This window comes from Setaria italica, chromosome IV (genome assembly GCF_000263155.2).
Source record: "Setaria italica strain Yugu1 chromosome IV, Setaria_italica_v2.0, whole genome shotgun sequence".
Classification (NCBI taxonomy): domain Eukaryota; kingdom Viridiplantae; phylum Streptophyta; class Magnoliopsida; order Poales; family Poaceae; genus Setaria; species Setaria italica.
The window spans coordinates 97,736-124,560 of record NC_028453.1 but is presented as its reverse complement, the minus strand read 5'-3'; the positions used below and the strand labels follow the sequence as shown (position 1 = coordinate 124,560).

General features: G+C 46.0%; 6 protein-coding genes across 9 annotated transcripts; 4 read left to right on the top strand and 2 right to left on the bottom strand.

Annotated features, from left to right (window-relative positions):
* Positions 1–37: 37 nt before the first annotated feature.
* LOC101756344 (BTB/POZ domain-containing protein At2g30600) lies at positions 38–5,013 on the top strand. Its single transcript, XM_012845516.3, has 13 exons — positions 38–208; positions 301–1,140; positions 1,245–1,577; positions 1,692–1,919; positions 2,458–2,619; positions 3,312–3,524; positions 3,610–3,657; positions 3,750–3,808; positions 3,899–4,031; positions 4,122–4,196; positions 4,291–4,371; positions 4,480–4,548; positions 4,635–5,013. Exons 2-13 carry the CDS (start codon positions 358–360, stop codon positions 4,857–4,859), a joined length of 2,409 nt encoding a protein of 802 aa, XP_012700970.1. The 5' UTR covers positions 38–208; positions 301–357; the 3' UTR covers positions 4,860–5,013.
* Positions 5,014–5,067: 54 nt separating this feature from the next.
* Positions 5,068–5,928, bottom strand: LOC101755940 (plastocyanin, chloroplastic). Its single transcript, XM_004964195.4, has one exon. It carries the CDS (start codon positions 5,842–5,844, stop codon positions 5,371–5,373), a length of 474 nt encoding a protein of 157 aa, XP_004964252.1. The 5' UTR covers positions 5,845–5,928; the 3' UTR covers positions 5,068–5,370.
* A 2,178-nt stretch (positions 5,929–8,106) lies between these two features.
* LOC101754865 (bax inhibitor 1) lies at positions 8,107–9,435 on the top strand. The gene is made up of 4 exons (XM_004964192.4): positions 8,107–8,379; positions 8,463–8,891; positions 8,977–9,132; positions 9,216–9,435. The coding sequence occupies exons 1-4, from the start codon at positions 8,269–8,271 to the stop codon at positions 9,270–9,272; spliced, it is 753 nt and encodes a 250-aa protein (XP_004964249.1). The 5' UTR covers positions 8,107–8,268; the 3' UTR covers positions 9,273–9,435.
* A 165-nt stretch (positions 9,436–9,600) lies between these two features.
* On the bottom strand, positions 9,601–13,143 carry LOC101755267. 2 transcript variants are annotated; one of them, XM_004964193.3, is made up of 6 exons: positions 12,616–13,143; positions 12,286–12,495; positions 11,861–12,217; positions 11,329–11,775; positions 11,140–11,239; positions 9,601–10,160 (listed from the first exon to the last, which is right to left on the bottom strand). In XM_004964193.3, exons 1-6 carry the CDS (start codon positions 13,075–13,077, stop codon positions 9,928–9,930), a joined length of 1,809 nt encoding a protein of 602 aa, XP_004964250.1. In that variant the 5' UTR covers positions 13,078–13,143; the 3' UTR covers positions 9,601–9,927. The 2 variants fall into 2 exon arrangements, with proteins under 2 accessions (XP_004964250.1, XP_004964251.1); XM_004964194.3 differs by having other exon boundaries at positions 11,861–12,214; positions 12,616–13,141.
* Positions 13,144–13,287: 144 nt separating this feature from the next.
* On the top strand, positions 13,288–17,459 carry LOC101753499 (putative pentatricopeptide repeat-containing protein At5g43820). The gene is made up of 3 exons (XM_014805102.2): positions 13,288–15,332; positions 15,642–15,742; positions 17,329–17,459. The coding sequence occupies exon 1, from the start codon at positions 13,561–13,563 to the stop codon at positions 15,181–15,183; it is 1,623 nt and encodes a 540-aa protein (XP_014660588.1). The 5' UTR covers positions 13,288–13,560; the 3' UTR covers positions 15,184–15,332; positions 15,642–15,742; positions 17,329–17,459.
* Positions 17,460–18,370: 911 nt separating this feature from the next.
* Positions 18,371–25,697, top strand: LOC101754186. Of its 3 annotated transcripts, XM_014805103.2 has the most exons (8): positions 18,371–18,480; positions 18,579–18,686; positions 18,780–19,408; positions 22,698–22,718; positions 22,809–22,897; positions 24,037–24,110; positions 24,718–24,796; positions 24,943–25,697. In XM_014805103.2, exons 5-8 carry the CDS (start codon positions 22,828–22,830, stop codon positions 25,173–25,175), a joined length of 456 nt encoding a protein of 151 aa, XP_014660589.1. In that variant the 5' UTR covers positions 18,371–18,480; positions 18,579–18,686; positions 18,780–19,408; positions 22,698–22,718; positions 22,809–22,827; the 3' UTR covers positions 25,176–25,697. The 3 variants fall into 3 exon arrangements, with proteins under 3 accessions (XP_014660589.1, XP_014660590.1, XP_004964248.1); XM_014805104.2 differs by lacking the exon at positions 22,698–22,718; XM_004964191.4 differs by lacking the exons at positions 18,371–18,480; positions 18,579–18,686; positions 18,780–19,408 and having other exon boundaries at positions 21,797–22,718.
* Positions 25,698–26,825: the final 1,128 nt, after the last annotated feature.

The window sequence follows — 26,825 nt, the reverse complement described above, 5'->3', positions numbered from 1 at the left end:
CATAGCAGTAGCTGCTTCTTCTTCTTCTTTCTCCATTTTATTTTTATTTTACGGAGGAAACAAATCAGTGGAGTATGGACTGAAACTCAAGGCAGTTGAGTGAGTGAGGAATCGAGTTCCACCTGCAAATCAGACTCAGTTCCTTTGACCTCCTTCCTTCCTTCCAAGGGCGCCGCTCTCCCATCCGGACCATCTTTTCATCTTCTTGGTAAGTGACCTTCCTGCCTCGATGCAATTCCCGCCTTGCTTCTTAATCGGATCCAACCAAATCGCCCATTCATTCGTGTTTGTTTCTTCTAGCAAGCAAGCAATTCGACGCCGCCGTTAGCATCGAGATTGGGAGGGAGGGAGGGAGCCATGGAATTCGTCGAGGAGACCAAGAAGAGATCCCTGACGGTCGCCCCCTTCGAGTGCGCCTGGGGCGAGGAGCTTCGCTTCCGGGAGCCCGGCCGTGGCTGCGTCTCCTTCGAGGCATCCGCCCACAACGACGTCACCCTGGTGTTCCGCCACCACCCCGGGAGCCACCACTACCACTACAAGATGGACACCAGCCGCCACTACACTGTCATCCTGGGTAGCCACAGGAACAAGCGCCTCAGGATCCAGGTCGATGGAGCCACCGTTGCTGATGTCGCCGCCCCCGGCCTGTGCTGCTCCAACTCCTTCCAGGCCTTCTGGATCACCATCTGCGACGGCCTAATCACCATCGGCCAAGGAAGGCACCCCAACACCAACCTCCTCTTCCAGTGGCTCGATCCCGATCCCAACCCAGATGTTCAGTACGTCGGCCTATCCAGCTGGGACAAGCACGTAGGCTATAGGAACATAAGCATTCTCCCAGCAGCTCCCCAGTACAGCATACTTTGGACCCAAAAGTTGTTATGCTGTGGGAAACCAGGCACGGCAGATGACTCCGACCAGAGGCTGCTTGCAGACTTTCTCGAGAGCTGGGACTTGTCTGATGCTGTATTTGTGGTTGGCACCGAAAGGAAGCTTGTCCCTGCACACAGAATTGTCCTCTGTGCTTCTGGAGATTTCCCTTTTCAAATAGCGGACCATGGAGCTACCATCCAACTTCCATCAGTATCCTACCCACTTCTCCACTCCCTTCTTGAGTATATCTACACAGGTTCTACACAGGTAATTAAGCTGCTTTCATTTTGTATCCTACATTCAGCTCTTTCCATAAATACAACCTACCAAAGTCTGGATACTGGAAAGCCTTCATTTCCTTGTCTGTCTAGATTGCTGAATGTCTACTAAGTTCCCTGCTGGAGTTGAGCTCGCATTTTAAAGTCAAACCATTGATCAAATGTTGTGAAGAAATCATCGACTGTTCGGGAGTGGATAAGAAACTTTCAGAGTCCGGCAAAATCTTAAAATTATCAAGTAGCGGATTCCAGCAAGATCATAAATTTGGTTCCTTCCCTCTCAAGGACCCAGTGGATGCGCAGAAAATTGGACAGTTCCTTGCAAATGGCAAACATAGTGATATAAATATCTATGTTAATGGACACGGTCTTGTTGCCAAGGCTCACAAGCTTATCCTTAGCCTGTGGAGCGTGCCGTTTGCAAAGGTACACTTATTTTCCCTTTTCACTCCCTGCACCATATTCCCACTTTGGGATCATTTTGAGTAATAGGCATCATGCGTATTTTTGCATAAATAAAGTATGAGCACAAATATGCAGATGTTCACAAACGGGATGAAGGAAAGTAGTGCCTCCGATGTATTTTTCAAAGATGTTCCTCCTGAAGCATTCTTTCTCCTCCTTCAGTTTATGTACAATGGGGAACTTAAGGTGGATACCCAGGATATTACATCAGTGCTGGTGCAGCTGCTTCTATTATCAGATCAGTTCGCCATCACTGTTCTTCAGTTTGAATGCTGTAAACGAATAATGGAATGCCTTTCAGAGGTACCTATGTTTTCTTTCATATAGAAACTACATCAAGAAAACTTGCTGGTACAACTTAGTGGAACTAAAGACTGCTTATGACGAGTAATTCATTTTCACCAGTTTGTATAGCTGTGTTGTTCTTAAAACAGCACTTGTGACACTTCGATCTGCATGCAGTGATGTCCGTATATTGACAAAAGGAAAATGTTTTTTTTGTGCAATATCTCGTGTTGTATATTTCTGCTACCGTTTCAGGCCTTTCTATGGTCTGTTTTGCAATTACTAAAAGCTATATCTTGGCTACTCAAGACTTGCAGTGGCCTGTGGTAGTCGTGACAATACATAGCGGGGCCATTAGCCTCAGAAATAAAGTATATGAGATATTAATACGTTCCACATGCGTTATACATGCAGGGCTCGCGTGTCCTACTGGAAGAAGCTCATCCAACAAGACTAGTTTCTAGTTTTATTCCAAATTTATGGGATATGGCTTCTGCAAATTTGGGTGAACTTGTTGCTGGTTCAGAGTAGGCTGACCCCTGAAAGTTTATTGCAGGACACAGTATGTTCAGTCTTACAGGCAGTTTCATCAATCCCATCTTGTAAACTGCTTGAAGAAGTATGCAAGAGGAATTTTGCTACACACTTTGATTATTGCACAACTGCTTGCACGGACTTTGTGTTGTTAGATGAGGCAACATTTAAGGATATTCTTCAGGCAAGTGATATAACTGTGTTCGGTACATCAGCCTACTGCAGTCACTAAATACAAATAATGTCCTTTAGAGCATAGACTAAGATGTCTATCAAGATTCAGCATCAACAGATAATCAAGATATTAGTGGTCTAATGTTAAATTGCACGTGTATAATATCTTAAAGCTATAGTAGATTGTAAGGAGCTGCTTCACATAAGCTTGGCAGTTTTATGTGGTTTATAGTTGTATCTGCTGAAGCCCTTCAGTTTTATCAGTTATGCTGTTGCATTTTCCTGACAACAAATGTGGCTTTCGTAGTTTTTGGCTTTAGCCCTTGGTAACCTTTTCTGGTTGCAAGGCTGCCAGTTAATTATGCAGATATCTCCTTACTAATAATTGCATATGTCTTCATGCGTACTCTGTTGATGAACCTATACATTCATTACATGTTAGGTTAAAAGGAATATGAGTTTTGATAGGAATGGTAAGGATTTTCTTCAGTTTAAGTTCGTCAGATATTGTTCTCCCAGGAAGTAAAATTTGCTCTCCAGTTCTTTTGGTTCTGATATTGTTAAGAGTTTCTGGTTTATATATTACGATTTCAGCTATTATTTTACATAAACAAATGAATCTGTGTGGAAGTACAGCCAAACACTGCAAATAGTAGTGAGGCATTTCTTTTGGCATTGGTCATACTAGTAGTAATTTTGCAGCATGGCGATATGACGGTAACATCGGAAGAGAGGGTTCTGGATGCCATCTTAACCTGGTGTATGGGGACTTGTGAAACTTTTTACTGGACTTCAGTAGATAAGCTCTTGAGAACTTCAACACCTGAGCAACTCTTTGGAGAGAGGCTTTCCGCCATCGATACTTTACTACCGTTTGTGAGGTTCCCTTTGATGCAGCTGTCCATGCTAAAGAGGGTACGTGTTGCTTTTCTTGGTATACCTGAAGCAACCTGTGCCGATAATTTGTTTGGGTTCTTATACTCTTGTTGTTTCACTGCAGATGGAGATAAGTAATCTGGCGAACCACATACAAGTATTCAGACAGCTGGTTAGTGCTTGCTTGCTCAAGAGTTTAATCTTTTCAGTTGGTGCATGCTTCTGGACTGGAAGTGTACAATTTGATTACTTGTTGGACAACAGGTTGCAGAAGCAATTGAGTTCTCTCATGCCGGACAATGGACACCGACATCATATGAGTGGTGAGTATGTGTTGACTTGGATCATCAGACTGGAGCAAGGATCGACGAGATGGCTGACTGGTATTTGTACGTGAACCATAAATGTTTCAGCGAGAGATTTCAGCACAGGCGCTCGAGCTATAAAGAGCTCCAGTATATCTCTGATGGTGATAGCAATGGCGTTATCTACTATGCCGGAACATCATTTGGGAAACACCAGTGGATGAATCCTGTATTAGCCAAGGTAAAAGGGGTGTCTGAGGCTGTTGAGTGGAGTAACTAATGAGCCTGCTGGTTCATTCACTCATGAGCATCTATCTATTCGTGCAATCAGAATATCACTGTGGTGGCAAGCAGCCCAAATTCGAGGCACACGGATCCGAAGGCTTTGGTTTCGAAGAATTACCAGGTATGATGACAGCATTGGGCTGATAAACAGAGCACATTTTTTTGTGGTGGTCAAACAAAATGAAGCATGATATATATGCATGTGGCGACTCTAGGGGACTTGCTTTGCTGGGCCTTGTATTGAAGATGGCAAGAAGATTTCTTGGTGGATGGTAGACATCGGACAGGACCACCAGGTTAGCTTCTGGGATCTGTTGGTTCGGTTCCTCAGTTGGCTTTGCTTGCTTGCTAATACTACTACAAGATATACAGTAGTGAAGTGATGAATTGCCTTGTTTGTGCAGCTGATGTGCAACTACTACACGGTGAGGCAGGATGGCTCCACAACCTTCATGAGGTCCTGGGTTCTTCAGGTACACTTTGGATTCAATTCCTGGCTGAATTAGCTAGGTAGTTATATTAGCGAAGCAGCTGATGGCCATCATGCATGGCATGGCAGGGATCCATGGACGGTCGGAACTGGACGAGCCTCCGCGTCCACGAGGAGGACGCGACCATTTGCCATCCCGGGCAGTTCGCGTCGTGGCCCGTCGTGGGCCCGCCGGCCCTGCTGCCCTTCCGGTTCTTCAGGGTGGCCCTGACGGGCCCGGCCGCGGGCGGCAGCGTCTCCAACGCGTGGAACCTCTGCATTTGCTTCCTGGAGCTCTACGGCTACTTGCGCTAACTAGATTATATTACTCCTTTTATACAATATACACACACATGTATGCTACCTTTTTATTTGCTCGATCTGTACTCTACTCACCGTGTATACGAGATTATATATTGCTTGCAGCTTGCTTGAATTAAAACATACTTATTAATTATTTGTTTCAAGATAAATTATATAATACGTACGCATGCTGCTGCAGGAACCTTGTCCTGTTTATTATAAAGGAATAAAAACGATATATATAATCTCTAGAAATGACATACACAGCACAAACATATGCATACCCATATGAGAAATACAAATTTAATTCGCTAAAGAAAAGGAGTAAGGATGAAGTAGAAAGAAGATGATGATATATGGTGGACGCATGCATGCGATTTAGTACATGGCAGCAGCAAATGCCAAGAGACGATGGATCGAGGATGGAGGAGAATCATATTGGAGATGGCAAGCTAGGCTCAAGCTCTCGCTTCTCATGGTACAGTAGTACAGTATCCTGGATGATGAACGAACAATGGATTGCTTAGTTGACGGTGACCTTGCCGACCATCCCTGCTCCTTGGTGCGGCTCGCAGTAGAAGCTGTAGGTTCCCGGCACGGTGAGGGTGACGGAGTAGGTCTCCCCCGGCGCGTTGAGGTACTCCTCCTGCGAGATCTTGGCGGCGTCCACCCCGCTGGGCACCTCGTCCTCGTCGAAGACCACGTTGTGCGGGTAGCCGGCGTTGTTCTTGAAGGTGATGGTGTCGCCGGCCTTGACGGAGAACTCGCTGGGCTCGAAGACGAGCACGCCTCCGTTGGCGCCCAGGAGCACCTCCTGGGCCATGGCGCCGCCGGCAAGCAGGGCGCTGGCAGCCACGGCCACGGCGGCGGTGCCGGCGGCCTTGCCGAGCGAGGCGCGCACCACCACAGACGACCGTCGGCTGGCAACGGCGGCGCGGGCGGGCCGGGCAGCGGCGAAGGAAGGGGCGGTCACGGCGGCAGAGGAGAGGGAGGCCATGCTGGTAGCTAGTGGTAGGTGGGTGGTGATTATGGAGGAGCAAGAGAGAGGTCGAGCAGCAAGCAAGCTTTAGCCAGGCGCAGGCAGCTGGAGAGGAGGGAGAAATAGCATAGGAGGAGGATGAGGCAGCCGCAACGGGTGGCCAGGGAGCCATCCTTATCCCATCGAATGGCTGAGCGTGCATGCCCATGGATTTCCCTTCCCTCGCTCCCTCCTCGTCCATCAACTCCTTCGTGCCATCTCCTGAATGAATGTCCGGCCTGCCCAAGCCCAATGTGTGTGGGTGTGGCCGACCCCCCAAATCATGCCGGCACCCTATGCTAATGCTACCATGTGTCCACCAATTAGTTTAGGCAAAACTATCATGGCGCAAGTAAAATTGGTTTCATTTTCTTCAAATTGCCATAACTCCGTTTTAAAATCCGTATGCACATTTACATCCCTTTTGACGAGATTTACGAAATGAGATTCATGATCAATATATTTTGAAGACTTCTATACGACGTGTCAAGTTATCTTGATCGCAAGTAGTAACTTATGTACAAGGCAACTTATGCATGAACTTATGTACGGATTAATAAACAACTGAGGGATAAGAATACCCATGGGTCCCCACCGACCAGAATATTGGTTGGCCCTAACAGGTGGGCTCGCCCGACCACGCCGTGTGGGCCAAGGTATGAAGATACGTGAAGCGAATGGATTCTGCTCGGATATTGCGGGATATTTATTATAGTCCAACTCAGATTGCTTTACACGTAATAACCGACTAGATCCTATTCGATTGTAGCTCTAGGTCGTCAGCCTATATAAGGTGGCCAGGGATGCCCCCCGAGGGTACGGGAACTCAACCCAACGCTCGCAATACAATCCACTGGAACACAGAACGTAGGGTATTACACTCAGGAGGCCCGACCCTATCTAAACCTTGCGTCACTATGTTACCATTTGAGATTCTTGATCTTGTGATCTCTCCCGCCTACAAATCTAACACCTGGGTAAACCCTTGGTGGACTGATGGTCACTAAATCTGACAACGACTTATATAGATTGTGTCGTATATACATTTATGGATCCACCAAAAGGTTTGGATGGTCCTAAATATAGGGCTGGACACTGAGACGTATCTAACATGAAGACTATGGCGTAGGACGGCGTAGTCTACGTGGCAAGACAGGTACTAATCGAGGATTAGGAAAATTACTCGTAGCAATAAGAGTAGAACTCGTCTAGTCGAATCCGATTAGTATTCTTATAACCAACCAACGTGTAACCCTACCTCCGATAATATAAGGCGAGGCAGGAATCCCCTCCAAAATAATTTAATTCGACCAACACACAGAATGTAGAGTATTACGCTATTCAACGACCCGAACCTATTTAAATCATATGTCTACGTTTACCTTCAAGTTTCCGATCTCAACAAGCCTCACTAACCAAAACACTACCTCGGGCAGCCCCGGTAGGTTGCCGGGTCTAAACACCTATGTAGATGCAAATGTTTGAAAATTTTACATCGATTACATATAGCAACTTATGTTGTATGCTACAAATTTATATAGAGGCAAATGTACCAAGTTATATAAAGATTGGATAACAAATTGTGTGCAAAAGTATTACGTAGTATCTAATAGTAACTTATATGGAGATAATGTGGCAACTTGTGTGGATACGTAACAACTTATAGAGGTAAATGATACGAGGAATGGTAAAATTATTTCTGTAGCAATTTATATACATAATTTGTTGATAGTTTTACATATAAGTTGCTACACACTTAACACATAGGTAGCTACTGTTGTTAATTTATAAAAAATATTTAAAACATATGCATCATGAATCTTATTTTATAGATCTTGTTACAAGAAATATAATGGTGCGAACGAAATTAAAAATAGAAAAATCCATTTTTTCAAAGCAAAACACGAAACAAAATATGTGGGTTAGGACAGCTTATCCCTAACCGGACTGTAGAAATGAGAGGGCGGCGGTTGGTCGGGCCAAAAACCAAAAGAGGAAGTCGGTTTGCTCGCGGGGGCCTGCTGGTCCGAATCAGTCGCGCGATCGCACTCTAGCGCGACCGGTCAGCGGATAGACTTTTCCTTTTAAAAAATAAAAAAAAGTTGTGAAGAAAAATAACGAAGGAATGAGCTAATGGGCCAAGCATGCGGCCCAATATCCTATTGGGCCAAACCTCCTCCTCCATTCCTTCCTTGAAAGCATCAGCAATGGGCCAATAGTGGAGTGGGCCACCAGCAGCAGCAAGAAGCAAGTCAGTCAACGAGTCGTCGTCGTCTACCTCCCCTCTCCTCTCGATCTCGGGAAGGGAATAAGTATTTGGGGATCGATCGATTGGCTAGGGCTAGGGTTTCCTTCTCAGCAATCGATTTCATCCTACTCTACCTTCAATCGGAGGAGCGGGCCATGGAGTCCCTCTTCGGCTTCCAATCGCAGCATAGGAGGAGGACGGGCGGCTTCGACTCGCTCAAGCGTCTGGGCCACATCTCCCCCGCCGTGCAGTCGCACCTCAAGCACGCAAGTCCCCCCCTGCTCCGATCCCTCCCTTGCTTCCAAGTTCCATCTCCCATCTCACCTCACCTCCAATTTCTTGGTTGCAGGTGTACCTCACCCTGTGCTTCGCCCTCGCCTTCTCCGCGCTCGGCGTCTACCTCCACATCCTCCTCAACGTCGGCGGCACCCTCACCACCGTCGGATGCCTGGCCGCCATCGCCTTCCTAATCTCCCTGCCGCCCTCCCAGGATCAGCAGAGGAACCGCTTCGCTTTGCTCATGTCCGCCGCGTTCCTACAGGGGGCCTCCGTAGGACCGCTCGTCGACCTGGTCCTTCACTTCGATCCGAGGATCTTGGTGACGGCGTTCGTCGGAACCGCAATTGCTTTTGGATGCTTCTCGGGCGCCGCCATCATCGCCAAGCGCAGGGAGTACCTGTACCTCGGGGGCTTGCTCTCGTCTGCACTCTCCATTCTTCTCTGGCTGCAGTTTGCTGCATCCATCTTTGGACACTCCAGCGCCACCTTCACGTTTGAGGTAATATGATATCTTCTTACTACCTAATACTACTGGCCTGCAGCAAAGCAAAGCAAATTAAACCGCCATGGATGGTGCTCTGCAGCTCTACTTTGGCCTCCTGGTTTTCCTGGGGTACATGGTGTTTGACACCCAGGAGATCATCGAGAGGGCACACCAGGGGGACATGGACTACATCAAGCACGCGCTCACCCTCTTCACCGACTTTGTTGCCGTTCTTGTTCGAGTCCTTGTCATCATGGTGAGTTGCCACTCCTTGTTGTTGCCGTCCGTCTTGTATGATATATGATGATGATATATTATGCGTGGCTGCTGGTGTCGCAGCTGAAGAATGCGCAGGAGAGATCTGAAGAGGAGGAGAAGAAGAGGAAGAAGCGCTGAGCTATCAACTCTCTCTACCACTATGTACTCCTCTACTGCTACTCTGCTACTCTGTTTCGATGTATGTTGTAAGTAAGTGAATGCTTGGTTGTTGATTTGCTGTCGACGATGAAATTGCTTGCTGTATCTTGAGTTGCAAATGCTAGAGCATCTGTTTTTGCAACCATCTTGTCTCGTTCCTGCTTGGCGCCGTGCTGGCAGGGCAACATCATCTGCCATGATCCCCAAGATGATCCCCAAGGAAAAGGAAGGTCATCCCGTACCCTTAGACGACATGCAAGGCAGGAAAGCCGGCCAGGGGCTGCATCAAACTCATCTACTACTTCTCTTCATACCACCAGCTACTTGATGAAATATGTACATAAACAGACGACTGGGATATATGCTTGATCCATATAACTGACCACAAGCAGCAACGGAATTACCTACTAAATATACACAACCATGTCAAACATCATAACTTTCCTTCTATGGAACCTAACTCAGCTACACACGCTAGCTTCATTCTATTTCTATCAACGGGCTCACAACTCTTCAAGATTTTCTAACCAACCTTTTGTTAAGCCAGCCAAATATCTACTGATGCAGTCACCACACTGAATAATAGCTCGTCGTACCTAATAATGCAGGCAGTGACTTCTGTAAGCTAGACTAGCTAGATACATTTCCATAGGCCAACAAATACGAGAATGACCACCAGAGCCAGGCAAAGCACCCGCACAACTGAACTGATCCGTTGTCGTCTCCTCAGGGATGGCTCTCTAGGTACACGGATGCTCTGCTGCAGGATCTCACCGGCATCCTGATTGGTTTCCATATATTCCTCTTTGAGCCTCCGCTTGAGATTGCCTCCATGACGCACCACACCATGGAGCGACGATGCACCTTCTGCACAACAAAATCGTCAAAACCTCAGAGACAGCTCAGGATGCAGGTGCAATGTTCATCTGCTCCAACAAATTATGGCTCAACACTACTAACGCATAGTTATCCTAGACAAACATCCGCATTCGCCTCTGTTGGGCATACAGTAGGAAAATTCAAATACTAAGACACTACATTCTAAAGTGAACATGTACCAAACAAACACCTGCATTCAGCCTTTGCCGCCACTATTTCAGGGCACTCAATACAAGCATACCTCCCTTGTACATTTGGGGCTGTTTGCATACGAATGCTAATTAGGAGGACTAAACATGAGTTAATTATAAAATTAATTGCAGAACCCCTAGGCTAATTCGCGAGACGAATCTACTACGCCTAATTAATCCATCATTAGAAAATGGTTATTGTAGCACCACATTGTCAAATCATGGACTAATTAGGCTTAATAGATTCGTCTCACGAATTAACCTCCATCTGTGTAATTAGTTTTGTAATTAGACTGTGTTTAATACTCCTAATTAGTATCCAAACATCCGATGTGACAGGTGCTAAAATTTAGCACGTGGGAGCCAACTTTAAATTCTTTAGACAAGGGCAGGCTTCATGAAGTTGGTGTTAATAGCGCAACACAGATTGATGGGCAGATCCATGTTGGGTCACATGCCCATCAGTATTAGTGAACCACGGAAAAGTTAACCTTTTGACTCTATGGTATGAAGAGGCGACCAACTGAAATTTTGCTAAACAGAAGCGATCCCACTGCCCAAACTGTCTAAGATAAGCAACTGATAAGACCTACAGTTTTGTGATTGGCAGAAAATAAATGAGAGGAAAATGCCACCCCAAGGTGTGAATGACAGCTCCATGGAATATACATAGAATTTTTCACCTCACTACTTTAATCATAGTTTTTATGATTAATATTATATACTAACACCAGGGAGCACTAGAACTGATTTAAATGGAAATTTCATTTTAGTACCATCAAATATGAAATCCTGTAGCTCTCCTGTAACTTCCGTCGAAGAAACTACTTGAGTAGGTATCACCCCTCCACCTTGACTATGCATTGCTCCTCCAGCCTGATCAAGACCATATTAATCCAGTTAATACTAGCGTCAGTAAATAGAATTATGGGAAGCTTGAGTCAAACTATAGTTTGGGAGATCACATTGGCATAATCCTCGTTGTTGGTTGATGAATTGTCTGTGCTATAACATGACCGTTCTTCATCTTCACCCTCCGAATTTGAAGTTAGTACAGGCTCAGTGACTGACGCCCTCTGAATAGAGTGCACAAGGCGGATCCTTCTTAACGCAGTCCCTTGGTGTGGATCCGTGAAGTTTGAAACTGATAATTGCTGCATCAAAGGTTCTGGTGCCGAACCTTCAAGCCCATTAAAGGCGTCTGAATCTGTCATGTCACTCCTGGCCAGCTCCATTTGAGGAATGGATGCAGATTGAAGTTGATATTGGTTGTATAAGTGGGATGCTTCAGCTGACACACCAGAGGCCGAGTCAGTTTGAGGTCCCGTGTCATGATTAGCATCACCTGTATCAAATTGTAGTATTTTGGTTGCAGAAGAACAGCAAGCAGCAGCATCTGTGCCATCTGCACCCTTTGTTTGGAAAAGGAAACGAGGAACATAAGTTGAGACGCGAGTTTCACAATGGATAAAAAGCTAAAGACAAAATGATTCTAACCTGGATTAGGAGCAACCTTTCTGTATCAAGGTTTGCCCAGCTATTTTCAGGTGATCTGTTGTTGTTTGAGGAGCTGCTGCTTGGAACAAGTAGAGAAGTAGGAATGGGCTCAAAATTTCCAGTGGGGTGCTCCACCGTCTTCGCCAAAGAAGGGTTGACCAACAAGTCTTCCAGATCCTGATGAGCAATGATGCTATCTATATACGCCGAAAGATCTTGCCCACCAACATTGCCAAGAAAAGGATGGTCAGTGTAAGGACGCATCGGAGAGGTGATGGTAGGGAATCCATCGTATGTTTGCTCAGGCTGTAGGTCTGGAAGCTGGGCTAACACATCCAGAAGAGGATCGCCTTCCTGCTATATGGCACACCACGAATCAATACACAGCGTGCATTTAGAATTGGACCAAGAATACTCTAGTGCACCTGGGCGGCTGTTGGCTCATTGTTACTGAGAGTTGTAAGAAGATGAGCCATTTTCGCAGAAGCGGGTTGGCACAAATTCTCAGCTTTCACTGCTGGCGCGATGGGTGGCGGGTCGGCGGCAGACGATGTGGACGGTGAATCGGCGGCGTCTGCGGCTTCCGGTTCCTCCTCCTCGTGCTTGTCGAACAGGCGGTAGAGAACGAAGCTACCCTGGTGGATTATCATACATATGATAAAGTAGAGAGAAAGAGGGAAGGATTGTAAGCAGCCTACCCAGGGGCAGAGAAGGTAGCAGGAGGAAGAGGAAGAGGAGTGAAATAGAATAGGTACGTTTTGGCCTTGCTGGAGCTGGGGCTCGGCCGTGCGGTACTCGTGCATGATCCAGGAGGTGCGGTGGCCTCGCGGCGCCCTGCCTCTGTGGAAGACGAGCGTCTTCTTGATGCCGATGAGGGTGCCTGCTGGGCGCGAGCGGATGAGGCGGTCCTTGCCCGTGGCCTTCCAGTAGCCGGCGGCGGTGGAGCGGTTGGAGCGGTGGCCGCCGGGGTACTTGCGATCGAGGGGCGCGAAGAAGAACCACTCGGGGTCGTCGGACCTGATGAGCGCCTTGGCGGGCAGCTCCCAGGGCTCGCATGCGGAGAGGTCGACGTCGGGGATGAGGAGCAGGTCCGGGTGCACGCGGCCGGCGATCTTGGGCTTGAGGTAGTGGCACACCAGCTCCTCGTCCGTCGGGCGGAAGCGGAAGCCCACCGGCAGAGCCCCGGGCGGCGGCGGCGGAGGAGGAGGAGACGGCATCGCTTTCCTTTCCCCGCGGCGCTGCGCCTGCGCTGGCAGAGAGAGGACAGGGGATGAATTATGGGCTCCCTTGGGCGCGTAGGCCTGATACGACGGCAGCCCGTGGGCCTGAGTGAGGAGAAGATATGATGGGCCTGATGGGCCGCAAGTTACCGTGTGCTTGTGCAGCTGCCATTCTCGTCAGAAAGGCTTTAATTATCTTGAAGTATGTGCTTGTGCAGCTGCATCTGTCTCCTGATTACCGAAATCTGTCATCAATTCATCATCATCTCCGACTCTCCCGTCTCGTCTCTCCCTCTGCCAAACCTCCACCCCCAGCCCGCAGTCGCCCCCGTTGGTTTCGGTTCCTAGCTCCGACCAGGTCGTCGTCGAGGACGACGAGGCGCACCCGATCGAGTTGTGGTTGTGATCCCGCGGGAAGTTCCGGCGGACTGGGTATCCCACTCCAGCTCGGCACGGTCGAGGAGGAGGGGAGGCGCACGGATGGCGGCCCGCGTCCTCCTCCTCCACACTCGCTGCTACTCCGCCTCCGCCTTCCCCGCCGCCGAGGACATGGTCATCTCCTCCCTCCGCCGTCTCCCTTCCACTCCCCTTGCCAACCCACCTCCACCCCCCACTCGTCCCCAATGTATCTACCCCACTCCCGGGCCCCATCCCCCACCTCCGCCGCCGCCTACCGCCCTGCTCCTCTCCGCCGCCGACCGCCTCCGTGGGGTATTCCTCCGCAAGCCCCTGGGTCGCGCCACGCTCCACCGGGCGCTCTCCTCCACGGGCCTTGATGCCACCACCGCGCTCTCGCCGGAGGTACTCGCCGATGTCGTCAACGCTGGCGACCTCGGCGGCGCTGCCACCGTCGCCTTCTTCGACTGGGCGGTCACCAACTCTGATCCGCCGCCGTCTATCCACACCTGCAACATCGTCATCAAGGCATTAGGGAGGAAGAAATTCTTCGATTTCCTTGACGACGCCCTGCAGATCATGCGGAGAAACAACGTCTTTCCAGACCTGACCACGCTGGAGATCATCGTGGATAGCCTAGTTGCCGCCAGGCATGTCAGCAGGGCTGTTGAAGTGCTTAGTACTGACCAATTTGGGTTTGGAATTGGGAAAGCTTGCCACAGAAAGGAAGCATTTGCTATCCTCATCGGTTGCCTTTGCCGGAGGTCACATGTAGGCCTTGCCAATTCGCTCTTGCAGGCTGCTCGAAAGGAGTTGCTTGGTCTTGATAACCATGTGTACAATGATGTGATGGGTGGCTGGGCGAGGCTTGGGAGTGTTGACAAGATGCAGGAGGTTTGGACAAAGATGCAGGAGGATGGTCTGGTGCCAGATGAGGTTTCACATTGCCATCTAATTGAGGCGTTGGGTAGAGCAGGGCGGACTGAAGATGCACTCAGGGTGTTTGAGAATATGGCAAGTGAGAGATTGGGTCCAACTACGATGACTTACAATGCACTTATTTTCAATTTTATCTCTACTGGGGATTTGGACAGGTGCATCAAGTACTACAAAGATATGTTGGACAAGAATTGTCCGCCAAACATCAACACATACTTCAAGATAATTAAAGCCTTTCTGAAAGAGCGCAGGGTGGCTGATGCACTTCAAATGTTTGAGAATATGCTGGCTCGAGGCGTTCTGCCAAATACTGGGGTGATAACATCATTTATCGAGCCATTGTGTACATTTGGACCGCCTCATGCTGCTTTGATGATTTACAAAAAGAGTAGGAAGGCTGGTTGTGTAATATCCTTGAAAGCTTACAAGCTTTTGCTCGATAGGCTTGCTAAATTTGGGAAGAGCGGAATTGTTTTGAACATATGGGAAGAGATGCAAGAGTGTGGATATCAACCCGATAAAGAGATTTATGAGTTTATTGTAAATGGGCTTTGCAATGTGGGCAAGGTTGATGCAGCTGTGTCTGTGATGGAGGAATCACTTCGGAATGGCTTCTGTCTTGGGAGAATTGTTTACAGCAAACTGAACAACAAACTGTTGGAAATGGACAAAGTTGAGACTGCATATAATCTGTTCAAGAAAGTCAAAGAGGCACGAGCACTTACTAACTCACGCAATTATTGTCGTGCTAATGGTTGGCATTCCTGAATTCTGAGCATAATAAGTTTGTATTTGAATGGTGGATCTTTGCTATTCCGCTTGCTGGTGACTGGTGAGAGGCAGATAGCTTCATATGCCTTTCTGTCACAACTGTGATGAAGCTAAAACTCTAAATAACCATGGTGAACGGTTCAAGGGTAAGTATTTTGCTTCAGGTTTTCTGGGACATGTTTGACTATTTTTAAGCAATGCTACTATGTATGTACATCTCCAGCTTGTGTCTCAGTCATGAGTAATGCATTCAACCTACCTGTCAGGTCCTAATGTGATGATCTAGTGGCTCTCTAGGAGATATTAAGATATTGTTGTTGATGGTTTCTATGCGTATGCATACAAGATGACTTATGGGAAAAGCAGAGCATTAGTAAAATAGAATGGTTTTTTTTACCATAACAAATGTGCACTGAATTTGGTTGTTTCTTACATTGCGTGATTTGAAACTGCAGGAGCTCTAAATTTAAAAGGAAAAAAACAGCTGGAACCTGAATTTTGAGAACTTGGGCCCCGCGGGATGTTGCAGAGGAAGTAGCACCCTGTATCTGAGAAGGTTAGCATCTTATCCTATATCTTTTTTACTTGAACTCAAAATTTTACATCGAAGCAGACAGTTCCATATCTGTTATCTGGCGTATCTCGACATGGAGGGTATACATGACATCTGCAAAATTCAATGCTAATGCTAGTTGTATCATTTTTTATTAAGTAAAATACACAAAAGGTCCTCAAACGTTTTCTATTGGGTTAACAAGGTCCCTAAACTTCTAAAATGCTTTCTTGGGTCCCCCAAACTATATAAATTGTCCATCCCAGATCCCAAACGCCCCAACCAGTGACGGAGCTAGGATTTCAACATAGGGTATGCCGAATCAATACTCGAATATACAATTCGATATACAACTATAAAACTCACCAAGCAATTCGGTATACGATAATGAAATTTTTCATTCAATTCGGTATGCAAGTAAAAGGATCTTATAATATCTTTAGTTCAACAAATAAGTTAAAAACTTGCATAGCTAACAATATAATAGCAAATGCGAAAAATCAAGCCCAGTCAATTATGAATTCATGGCTGTCAATCAATGGTGACCTGATATCTAAATGATATATTGTGAATTTGTCAGGTTAAAGTAAACAATATCAAGGATACAAGACTTTGTAGCCTGATAACAGAAAGAATATTGCAATTGCAAAATAGGGAAACACTGATAGTATTAGCAAACTTAAGATTTAAGAATTGTCAGAAGTCACTCATATGGTCAAACCAACGATTACGTATCTGTGGAGAGCTGCTCGTAGAATTGTGAGTGCAGCAGGAGCTGCTCCAATAGACCAATAGCCTCTACTACATAACAATATCCCAAATTCAAAATAATCAAATAAAATAATCCTTAGCTTGGAGACCTGCTGACTGTGTCTCTGCAGAGCCTGCGCCCCTATGCCCTGGCGTCCTGGCCAGTGGCCACCTCTTCGCATCGCTTCCTCCTGCTGTGCTGGCGTGCATCTTCATATCCATTTGGATCAGACATGGTTTTGAAGGCGTAACCTAGGTGATGAGGCGTGCTGGGATTCTGGGGGTCCCGGCCGCCACAACCAAAAAACCAGCAAAAGAGAGTTAGGGAGGGAGAAGAGAGGGAGAACGTGTGGGGAGCTGGCCAGCAAGGCTAAGAACCTGCATCTGCTGCCGTCCTCGCTGGCTCTGGCGCTGGTGGCTGGTGCAGGACTTGCTCTGGTCAGTTGTGGCATGGTTGATATGGAAGGGGGGTTGCAGCAGCAGTCAATCTGAGGGCGCTGAGCAGTGAGGAAAGAGAAGGGCAGGGAGGAGTGGTTGCGGGCGGCAGCAGCACATCTGGAGGGAGGGAGGGAGGGAGGGAGGGGAGGCTATATGGTCTGGCATGTGGGCTGGGCTACGTCCCCCTTATTCTATCTCCTTTTTTCTTTTCCTTCTTCCACCTGCTGTTTTGCAGTTATTAGTTTGGTTATGTCTTTTCGACAAGGCATGCTTTTGGAGCTTTGATCACATTATGCAACTTATGTTGGTTAAATTATAATGGTACTCATGTGATCTGGTTCTTTAGTTTCCACATTATCTATTGGAATAGGCAAAGTAACCTTTTCTTTTCTGTGCCACAGTACCTGAAGGAGCAGCGGCTTCCTCCTCAGACATTTATTCCCTTGCAATCAGTTCGCGTGAAGCCAATAATTGAGAAGCTGCGAACCCTTGGTGGATCTGCGCAGTTGGTTTTTGATGTCATTCAATATCCTTTTGTCTTCTTGCCCCACACAAATTATTTTATTTATTTAATTCTGCAGATGATTTCTTTCGATTGGTCAAATCTTGTTTAACTTTGATATGTACATACATTTATGTGCAATAGATTATATGCTGCAGTCTTGAAGCTATGCATCTTATTTTTTCTTTTGTTTAGTAGATTATATTTAATATCATCAAGAAATTCATATACACATGCTCATGCTCAATGGTGCATGTCTGACAGTAGGTACACAGTTGTGTTTCCATGCAACCCTTCAAACATTAAGTTGTTCCCCTACCACTACCACTGCCTAAAATAGTAATGCTGTTGTGAATCAATCTCTCAGCATTGCAAGCATAAGCCCAATTATTAAAAAAGCGCTACTGTTTTTAGCCCCCGACTTGGTCATTTCCATTAGATGTGCTATCCATCTTTTGGCCATCTATACTCCCTACCCCCCACCTCCACCCCCTCTTTGTAGATAAAGGTCCTCTGCTGTTTCCGTAAAAAGAAGTAGATGCATCTGTCACCAGAGACATATGTGTTTCTGTGCAATCCTTCAAGCATGTACATTATTCCCTACTATTGCATGAAATGTATTATCATACTATTGTGAATCAATCTCTTGGCATGATAAGTATGATAGAGATAGAAAGCTGTTGCCACATTTTACTTCCCACCTGGTCACTTCCATCAAATGCACCCTCTGTCTTTTGCCTCCTAGATAAACATCCGTTTTTTTTGGGTGAAAGGACATGATTGCAGCCATTCACTAAGTCTTGCCTGCTTTTTAATTTCGCCGTGCATGCTTGCCTGCTCACGTTGCCATTTTTGCAATAATAGTTCGTGGAGAAAAGTTAATTGCTCTTTAAACTGTACTATTTTTTTGTCATGCTATATTTTGTGTCTTAACATTGTACGTTTGACCGAGCTTTGGAGAAAGCAGTTCTGTATGCTGTTGGAAATACACTTGTCTGTGATAAACTTGATGAAGCTAAAACCTTAAGTTGGAGTGGTGAAAGGTATAAAGGTAAGGATATCTTCTGCTTATTAAGAAGCATCATTTTTTTCTTGTTTCATTGTTTGGCTATTTTTATGCTTATTTGTGCTATCTTGTGTTGCATTTAGTTGTTACCGTTGATGGGATTCTGCTGACTAAATCTGGCACTATGACTGGTGGAATAAGTGGAAGAATGGAAGCAAGATCAAACAAATGGGATGATAGCAGAATAGAATGTCTGTATTGCCCTATCATCTTATTACATCATATAAACTGATGTGTGCTATTTGCTAATGTCTTACTGGCTCTTCATGCAATTTGTGTTGCAGCTTTGAAGAAGAAAAAAAATCAGCTGGAATCTGAAATGTCAGAGCTTGGGTCTCCCAGGGAGTTGCAGAGAAAGGAGCTTGCCATATCTGAGAAAATAACTGGACTTGAGAAAAAGTTGCAGTACTTGAATGTTGAACATGTAGGTCTACGAAACACGGATACTCCACCTGGGGACCGTATCCCGTATCGGATACGGATACGCCCCGGATACATATCCGTGGTGTATCCACGTATCCCCGATTAAATGGGCCGAAAACTTCGGATCGGAAACGTTTCCGCGCCTGGATTCGGCCCAGCCGGCCCAACATCACAGCACATCCCACCTCCTGCCCTACTCCCGTGACCCGTCGGGCGTCGGCTCTCCCACGCGCAGCCGCCTCACGCAGCGCATCGCCGCAATCTCCCGCTCGACCTGACGGCTGACGCAGCGCCTCCGCCTCTCGTCGGCCGCCGTCCGCTGGCCGCCGTCCGTGAGGCCGCCTCCTGCCAGCCGCCGTCCGCCTCCCGCGGCCACGGGCCTGGCCGCGAGGCCGCCTCCCGCCGGCCGCAGTCTGCCTCCCGTCGGCCTCCGTCCGCCCGTGATTACTCCCGTCGGCCTCCGGCGTAAGGAGCCCCAGCTCCTGTTCAGGTGCGTGACTTCCTCTGATAGTGGTAGTGCAGGCCTCCCGTGAACCGTGAGTTCCTCCCAGTAATGGTAGCATAGCATCCGTAAAGTGCATAGAGATTTACATTTTCTGTGTAGTGTATCCAGGCAATTTGGAAGTATAATCCATAGTCTACAGAATAAGGGCCCATGCAAGCATGGATGGTGGATTAAGTTCAGGGGCAGTGTGATCTTTATAATGTTGGCTATTGCACAGTTGTTGATTATCCTTTCTTTTCAATACTTAACTGGTTCAAATACAATTGCTTGGAGAATAGTACCATATAGATTGCAAGTAGGAGGTAACGTGATGATAATTGGCCAATCTCCAGAATCTGGATATGAGTTTATATTGATTGATTGCAGTCCCAGGCTCCCATCCTCTCCTAAATTAGAACCTGCTATCATGTTATTCTCAGTGTAATAGACCTTAAATGTCTCTATGTTGAATTTGAACATCTATTTTGCAATTTAATATGCATTGTTATTTATTTATTAAAAAAATAGTTAAAACGTATCCGCGTATCGGGTTGTTTAAGAAATTGCCGTATCCGTGTATCCGTATCCTTCCGATACCGATACGCGTATCCGTATCCGTGCTGCATAGCTAGCCGGTACGCTGGGTTTTGATAGAGCCTTTGCGGTTGGTAGTGAAGGCAGGAGTGGTGGTCTTTGTATTTTCTGGAATAATGATTTGGATATCAATATTTTGGGTCATTCTAAGTATCACATTGATGCTTCAGTTATGGGTATCGGTGAGTTACATTGGAGAATCACAACAGTTTATGGAGAGGCCCAGACTAACCTGAGATCTCAAACTTGGGATACTCTAAAGAACATATGTGGTACTAGCACCTTACCTTGGCTTTGCCTAGGAGGTTTCAATGAAGTATTGCGACCTGAGGAGCACCTTCGAGTGGGACACCGCGCGCTATCGCAGATGCAGGGATTTCGCGACATGGTTGATGTATGCAGCCTCATTGATCTCGGTTATAGTGGTAGCTTCTGGACCTGGGAGAAGAAGGTGGCAGCGGGTACTTATACTCAAGTCAGACTGGATCGAGCCCTTGGTTCAGCTGAATGGAGTGCGCAGTTTCCCTTTGCAAATGTGTGCCATATCAACGCAGCAATGTCTGATCATCGTGGGTTGCTGCTAAAACTAACTGATGATGAGTTAGAACAAAACGGTGCGCGTCGACAGTTCCGTTACGAAGCCATGTAGGACAGGCACCCGGAGCTAAAGCCTACCGTTGCAACGTGTTGGCATACTATGGTGGCCACAATTGTTGGAGATGTTAAAAGCAAACTGGGTGCTTTATCGGATGGACTTGGTAAATGGGGAGTTGACACGTTTGGCAATGTCAAGAAGGTGGCGTTTGGGAACTGGGAAATGAGAATGGGATAGGGAAATAAGGGAAGAAGGATAACATATCCCTTGTTCGGATTTATGGAATGGGAAAAGAATGGGTATGTGATAGGGATAAAATGAGATTATTTCCCACCGCTACATACCCAGCAGGAGGGGTGGGTTTTGGCTGGGAAACAAGGAGGGGTGAATCTGACTTATTATTTATCTTCTCAGAGCAGACCGTCGGGCACGGATCGCCTTCTTGCCAATCTCCATCGACGGCTACTACTGCTCGTTGTGTCCTCATCGCGTTGCCGTGGCCGCTTGGGAATGGTGGCATCTGTCGTGCGAACGGGTGAAACGCTGCCGGCATCGGCCCTAGCGGGAACAAGAGGATCATCTTGCGACTCCTCGTAAGTTCCTAACTCGCCTAGTTGCACAAGTCACCAGAGCCGCCACACGAATCGCAAGCCGTTGCCACGCAAAGGCTCAGAGCTGCCACTTGAATCGCAAACCGCCATGCCCACGCGTGTGGGGGTTCAGAGCTGCCGCTTGCCATGCATAATCTAGCCACTTGAGGGGATCTGAACCCGATTGGATTAGACGACCATTTTTTTCATTTCATCTGAGATTTTGACTTAGCAAGCAATCGATAGGCGGATGGAGTTGGGTGCCAGGAGCTAGGAGGGCATGGAAGACATTCTTGTTTTTATTTGCTTGCTCAAACCAAAGAAAAAACAAACAAAGGAAAGGGGCCCGTTTGGTTGTTTAGTACCTCCTAAAATTCCTGTCGCATCGAATGTTTAGATACTAATTAGGAGTATTAAACATAGACTAATTACAAAACCAATTGCACAGATGGAGGCTAATTTGCAAGACGAATCTATTAAGCCTAATTAGTCCATGATTTAACAGCGTGATGCTACAATAACATGTGCTAATGATGGATTAAATTGGCTTGATAGATTCGTCTCGTGAAATAGCCTCCATCTGTGTAATTAGTTTTATAATTAACTCATGTTTAGTCCTCCTAATTAGCCTCCGAATATTTGATGTGATAGGAATTTTAGTTCGGACTAAAGATCCAAACACCAATCTGATTTCCCTTTCCCTTTCCCATACCCTATCCAAACACCACCTTAGGAATTGCGAAATAATTAAATAGCCAAGCATTGTTTAGCAATTCCGATCCCTTTCCTCGCTTGACCCTGACGGCCGCCAGCCGAGTGCCCCCGCGCCGGATCGAAGCGCGCCGCGCGCTGCCTGGGTCTCCTTCGGTCCTTCCTGTGCCGTGTCTCCCTGATCGACTTAGCTTTGGCTGGTAAGGGATCCCTGGTGCGTCTGGATGGATTGTTATGAGCCTGATTCCTGTTTTGCCGGGTTGCTTTTTTTCCTCTGTGAGATCAAATCCATATCTTCATTCCTGGGATGTGTTCTTCAATCTGTCCATCCATTTTGTTGTGGATTTCATCGCGAACGGCTATTTACTTTTCAAAAGTTTGGGGGTTCACCTGTCGAGGAGATAGGTGCGTCAAGAACACGCAAACTTAATTCTTATCTGTTCTAGGGTTCCATTCGTTTTGCTCCGTGTGCAAATTCGGTTGATATTATTGCGATCCGCTGGGATCATGGGAGAATGAAACCTGTTGCAGTCATCTGGTACAAATTCCAGTCCGCGATGCCCTTTCCAAATGGTTAATTCTTTTGCGAAATTATTTGTTTCAAACTCATGTCCACTGTTTGTAAGTAGAGTTGTGTTGTAATAGGATATTTTGCTTTTATCTATCGTGCTTTATATTTCAGTATATACATACATGGGTACACCTGCATTGCGGGCTTATCTTGTACTTCTTATTTGTATGATATAGTACCATCCTTGTTGCATTTTTATGTCTTTAGATAGCTAATCCAAATAAATTGTTTCAGGTATTATGAACTATGCAGCAGGTAGGGAGGCATATTCCATTTTGAATCATTCAGTGAGGTGTTTCATTTTTTTATGTGTACTGATTTTGTGATATATATTCGGCTTCGTAGGCATTGAGTTGCATCCACAATGTCCCAACTTGGAACATGTTCATTGCCTGGAGCTGCAATCTATGGCACTTCAACTAGGAGGTTTGGAGGTAATTATTGGATTCAAGTTTCTGTATGTTTTTATTTTTGTTTTTTTTCATTTTTGATCAGGGTTGTGTCCTTTTGTCATCATACATAAAAATCTTGTGGGATTTAAGGTGCAGTTGGAAATAAAAGGTTAATCTGAGCCTCAAATACAATAACAAAGTGTTGGCAGGTGCAAACAAGTAGATTTGTCTCGATACATCTAGAATCAAGACAGATCATGAAATCGCTGGACCTCTTGCAAAAGCTAGCCACTCAGCCATTATGTTTTCCAAGGCTGTACTGAAACTATCCTATAACTCTGAACATTTTTTTTGTCTCCTGTACTCATTGTCAGCATAGTAGTACTAGTACTATTAAATCTATATTAGTTTTTTATAATTATCCTTAAAACTTGTTGCCTTATAAATGCATTGAAAACCAAAAGAAAGCAGTGGTGGTGTCCGTATTTGGTCTACTGTAGAGGTGCAAGTAAAGAATTTCAATGGTAGCATAGTTCTTACCAGCTTGTCTTTTGCTCTGGAGATTCACCACTGCTCAACCTAAGCCAGGAAAACTGATGAATCCCATGCAGATGCAATTTAGATACATCATGGATAATCTATGATAGCACACTTTCCCTTTTTACAAGACGGACATTATGTTCATGTGTAAATACTCTTTCTAGATGAATAGAAAAAGTATATACAAATACTCTTTTTGAATAATAGAATTTTCCATTATCTGAAAAAAGATAAAAAGAACAAACTGGTTGTTTCCATGTATATCTTTTTATTAGTTTAAAGAGTATCTGTCATATCGCAGTCCCTTTATATGAGATATTCATTAAGTTCATGTGTAAATTCTCTCTATAGATAAATAGAGTAACTGGTTGTTTCCAATTAAAATGTTTCATTATATTATGTTAAAAAGTAAATTGCACAGTAGGTCCCCAAAATTGCGCACATCTGTAAGCTTGAGAATTCTATGGATTTGTACAAGTGGGCCGAAAAGTCTCCAACTCTTAATTGAGGATTGATCTTGGGTTTTGTGATTCATGAATCACCATTCTTCTGATTTTTGGCATTGCTGTTCCTCTTTTGCACATCAATGCTTATACTATGTATTGCTGAATAATTCTCATTATTGTCTTGCTGTTTGGCAGGTTCACAATTTCAGCAACCTAAGGTTAATCGCATCTCATTTGAACAGAAAGTGTCTGCTAAAACAACATTGAGAGTACGTATTAATGAGTTGTTGTCTATTTTGATCTTACTACGTGTAGACTGAAGTTTATGGGATTAAAAACTAATCAGAAATCAGGCCTTGTATCAAACTATACATTCTAAGATTTGTACATTTTACAAACTATTGCATAGTGGAACATCAGTGTATCTTAAAAGCATTTTGTTATTGTCTCCATATTGTAATTTTAAATTTTCTAAATCGTTAGCTATGGTAATTATGTTAGATAAACCCACTGCTACTTTGAGATAAATGTGCCAATGGGGGACCTCATTCTAACTTCTGCCTAGGTTGAAAGGAGTGTGTATTATAAAAAGTTTGCATGTTCAAAATGGCTTAGTTCAATTATGAATGGATCATGGATTTGCAATGCTTTTTGGTGAATCACTTGTCTGTGATGGGCATAATTTCTTAGATACCATCATACCAGGAATGATTACTAAAGCGTTAACTGTGTGAGTTGTTAAGTACATAGTAAATCTGAACTTGTGAAATTCAAAAATTGAATACAAAAATGTTAACCTGCTTATCTTGTCTATGATTTACTTCACTGTCAGATCCCTTGTTTGACTACCTTTCCTGTGATCACTCTTTGCTACAGAGTATGAGGTGTAAAGCTACTCAAACCCAAAGCGTCCAAAAGAAATCTTCAAGTGCAACTGTTCAACGTGATAAGAAAGGTTGGAATTTAGAATTATCATGCTGCATATAATTGAACTCAATTTCATTTGTCTTTGAAGGATGTAACTGAAGTTGCTCAAAGAAAGCAGGCAAACTCACCACATTTGCTTAAATTCACATGTATGATGATTTACAACTGTTCCAGGGAAAGTTCAAGGGCCGAAGCTGGACGATGGAAGTGGTGGGTTCCCTCCGTTCCGCTTCGGCAAAGGTGGGGGCGGTGGTGGAGGTGGCGGGGGTGGCAGCAACTACTTCGGCGGATTCCTTCTCTTCTCCTGTGTGTTGCTCCTGGATTACCTGAAGGAGTTTGAGAAGTACCTGCTTACTCGGAAGCACCGAGGTGGAGACGACGCCAGCAACGGGCTGCTACAACCATGATCACCCTTCGCCAGTCTCACTAGCACTAGCTACTCGTTTCTGTTGTAATGAAGAAGGCTTCTGGTTGTGGCTGCCATTTGGAACATAACATGTGACTGTCATGGTAGTTTATGTTCTCTTTCTGATGGACTTCTGAGAAAGATCATGTTGGACTTGAGACTCAAATTACAGGACTGTGGGTAGTTTATGTTGACTTTCTGATGGAGTTCTGAGAAAGATCATGTCGGACTTGAGACTCAAATTACAGGACTGCGTCGGAGATGCCGAAAGTTCCTTCAAGTAGGCTGCTGAGCTGGAGATATGAATCTAGTGTAACGTAGCGTGCCTGTTTCAGATGTAATCCTATCGTCATTGGTGTGGAACGCTTGCCGACTGAAATGTAGAATCAGTTGACTGGAAATTTGGCCGCCGTTCTCTACGGTGACTTTTGCTTTCCTATTCGCTGAGGTTTGTGACTGTCGAAATTGAGGTGTAAGCTGGCAGAGCAAGTTGTGTATCATTTCTGGTTGGTTTACGGGGAAATTTCTGTGGTGAGTCAACATCCAGTGTTTTGTGAAAGCGAGTGCAGAAGTTGCAATCACCAACATGTGTTTTGTGAAAGCCGAACCTGAACCAGCCATGACCGGTCGACAGAACCACGCAGCCCCAAGTTGGCCCGGTCGTTCGGTATGCAACTGGGTTTTCATTCCGATGCAGTTTCATAATGGCTTTGTTGCTCGTATGAATTTGGTGGACTTGACCTGAAGGTCATGAGGTCTGTCGTCTTGGTCTTCTCTCTTTCCACTGCATCTTCTACCCCGTGATTTCCCTGGGCCCCGTTTTGTATATAATTTTCATGATACAAACAATTTATACGCATAACGTGTATCACAACTTTTACAGACAGTTAAATAACTTATCTACCTAACTTATACATGTAAACGATACTAACTTGAGTAAAAATAATGATATAAAAAAGAAATAATCAAATGGAAAAAATTGAAAAAGAAAAAAAAGTGCAATCGGTGTGCACGCAGTGCCGCGCTTCCGCACTAGTGTGGCCGGTGGACCGCCGACCACCTGCAGGTATAGTTGGCCATATGGCCCATGGCCCGTGGGTTAGCCCATGGCCCGTGGGTTGGCCCACGACACGGGATTTTGGCCCGGTCCAGGCACGGTGGCGTCGTGCTTGTGCTGGCTCGACCCACACCATGGGCTGTGCCTAGGCCGCTATCTCAGCCCGCGTACTGACCCGGCACGGCCTGGCCCATTAGGCTTGTCAGGATTAAGCGGGCGGCCCAGCCTGTTAAAGCCTGCTCGGCCCGCATATAAAAGTCCCCACCCCCAAACCATACCTTTCTCACTTCCTGTCCTCCGTTCCGCCGCCACCTCCCTGCCACTTCTCCTACGCCCTCCGCCGCCTCCCCCGCCACTTCTCCCACGACCCTCCATCGCCTCCCCGAGGCACGTGCCACGCCCGCAGCGCCGCGGCCGGCTGTCCCTGGACCCCGGCCGGTGGCTCGGTAGCCTCACCTTGGTGGCCCCCGCCTGACTTTTTTGTTTTTTAGCCCTTTTTCTGAAAGATTCTCACAAATACGCCCTTGGCAGAACTATTTCAAAATCTGGACCCATAGCTTAGCATCAGGATTGGCGCCTGCTGGCACCAAGCTT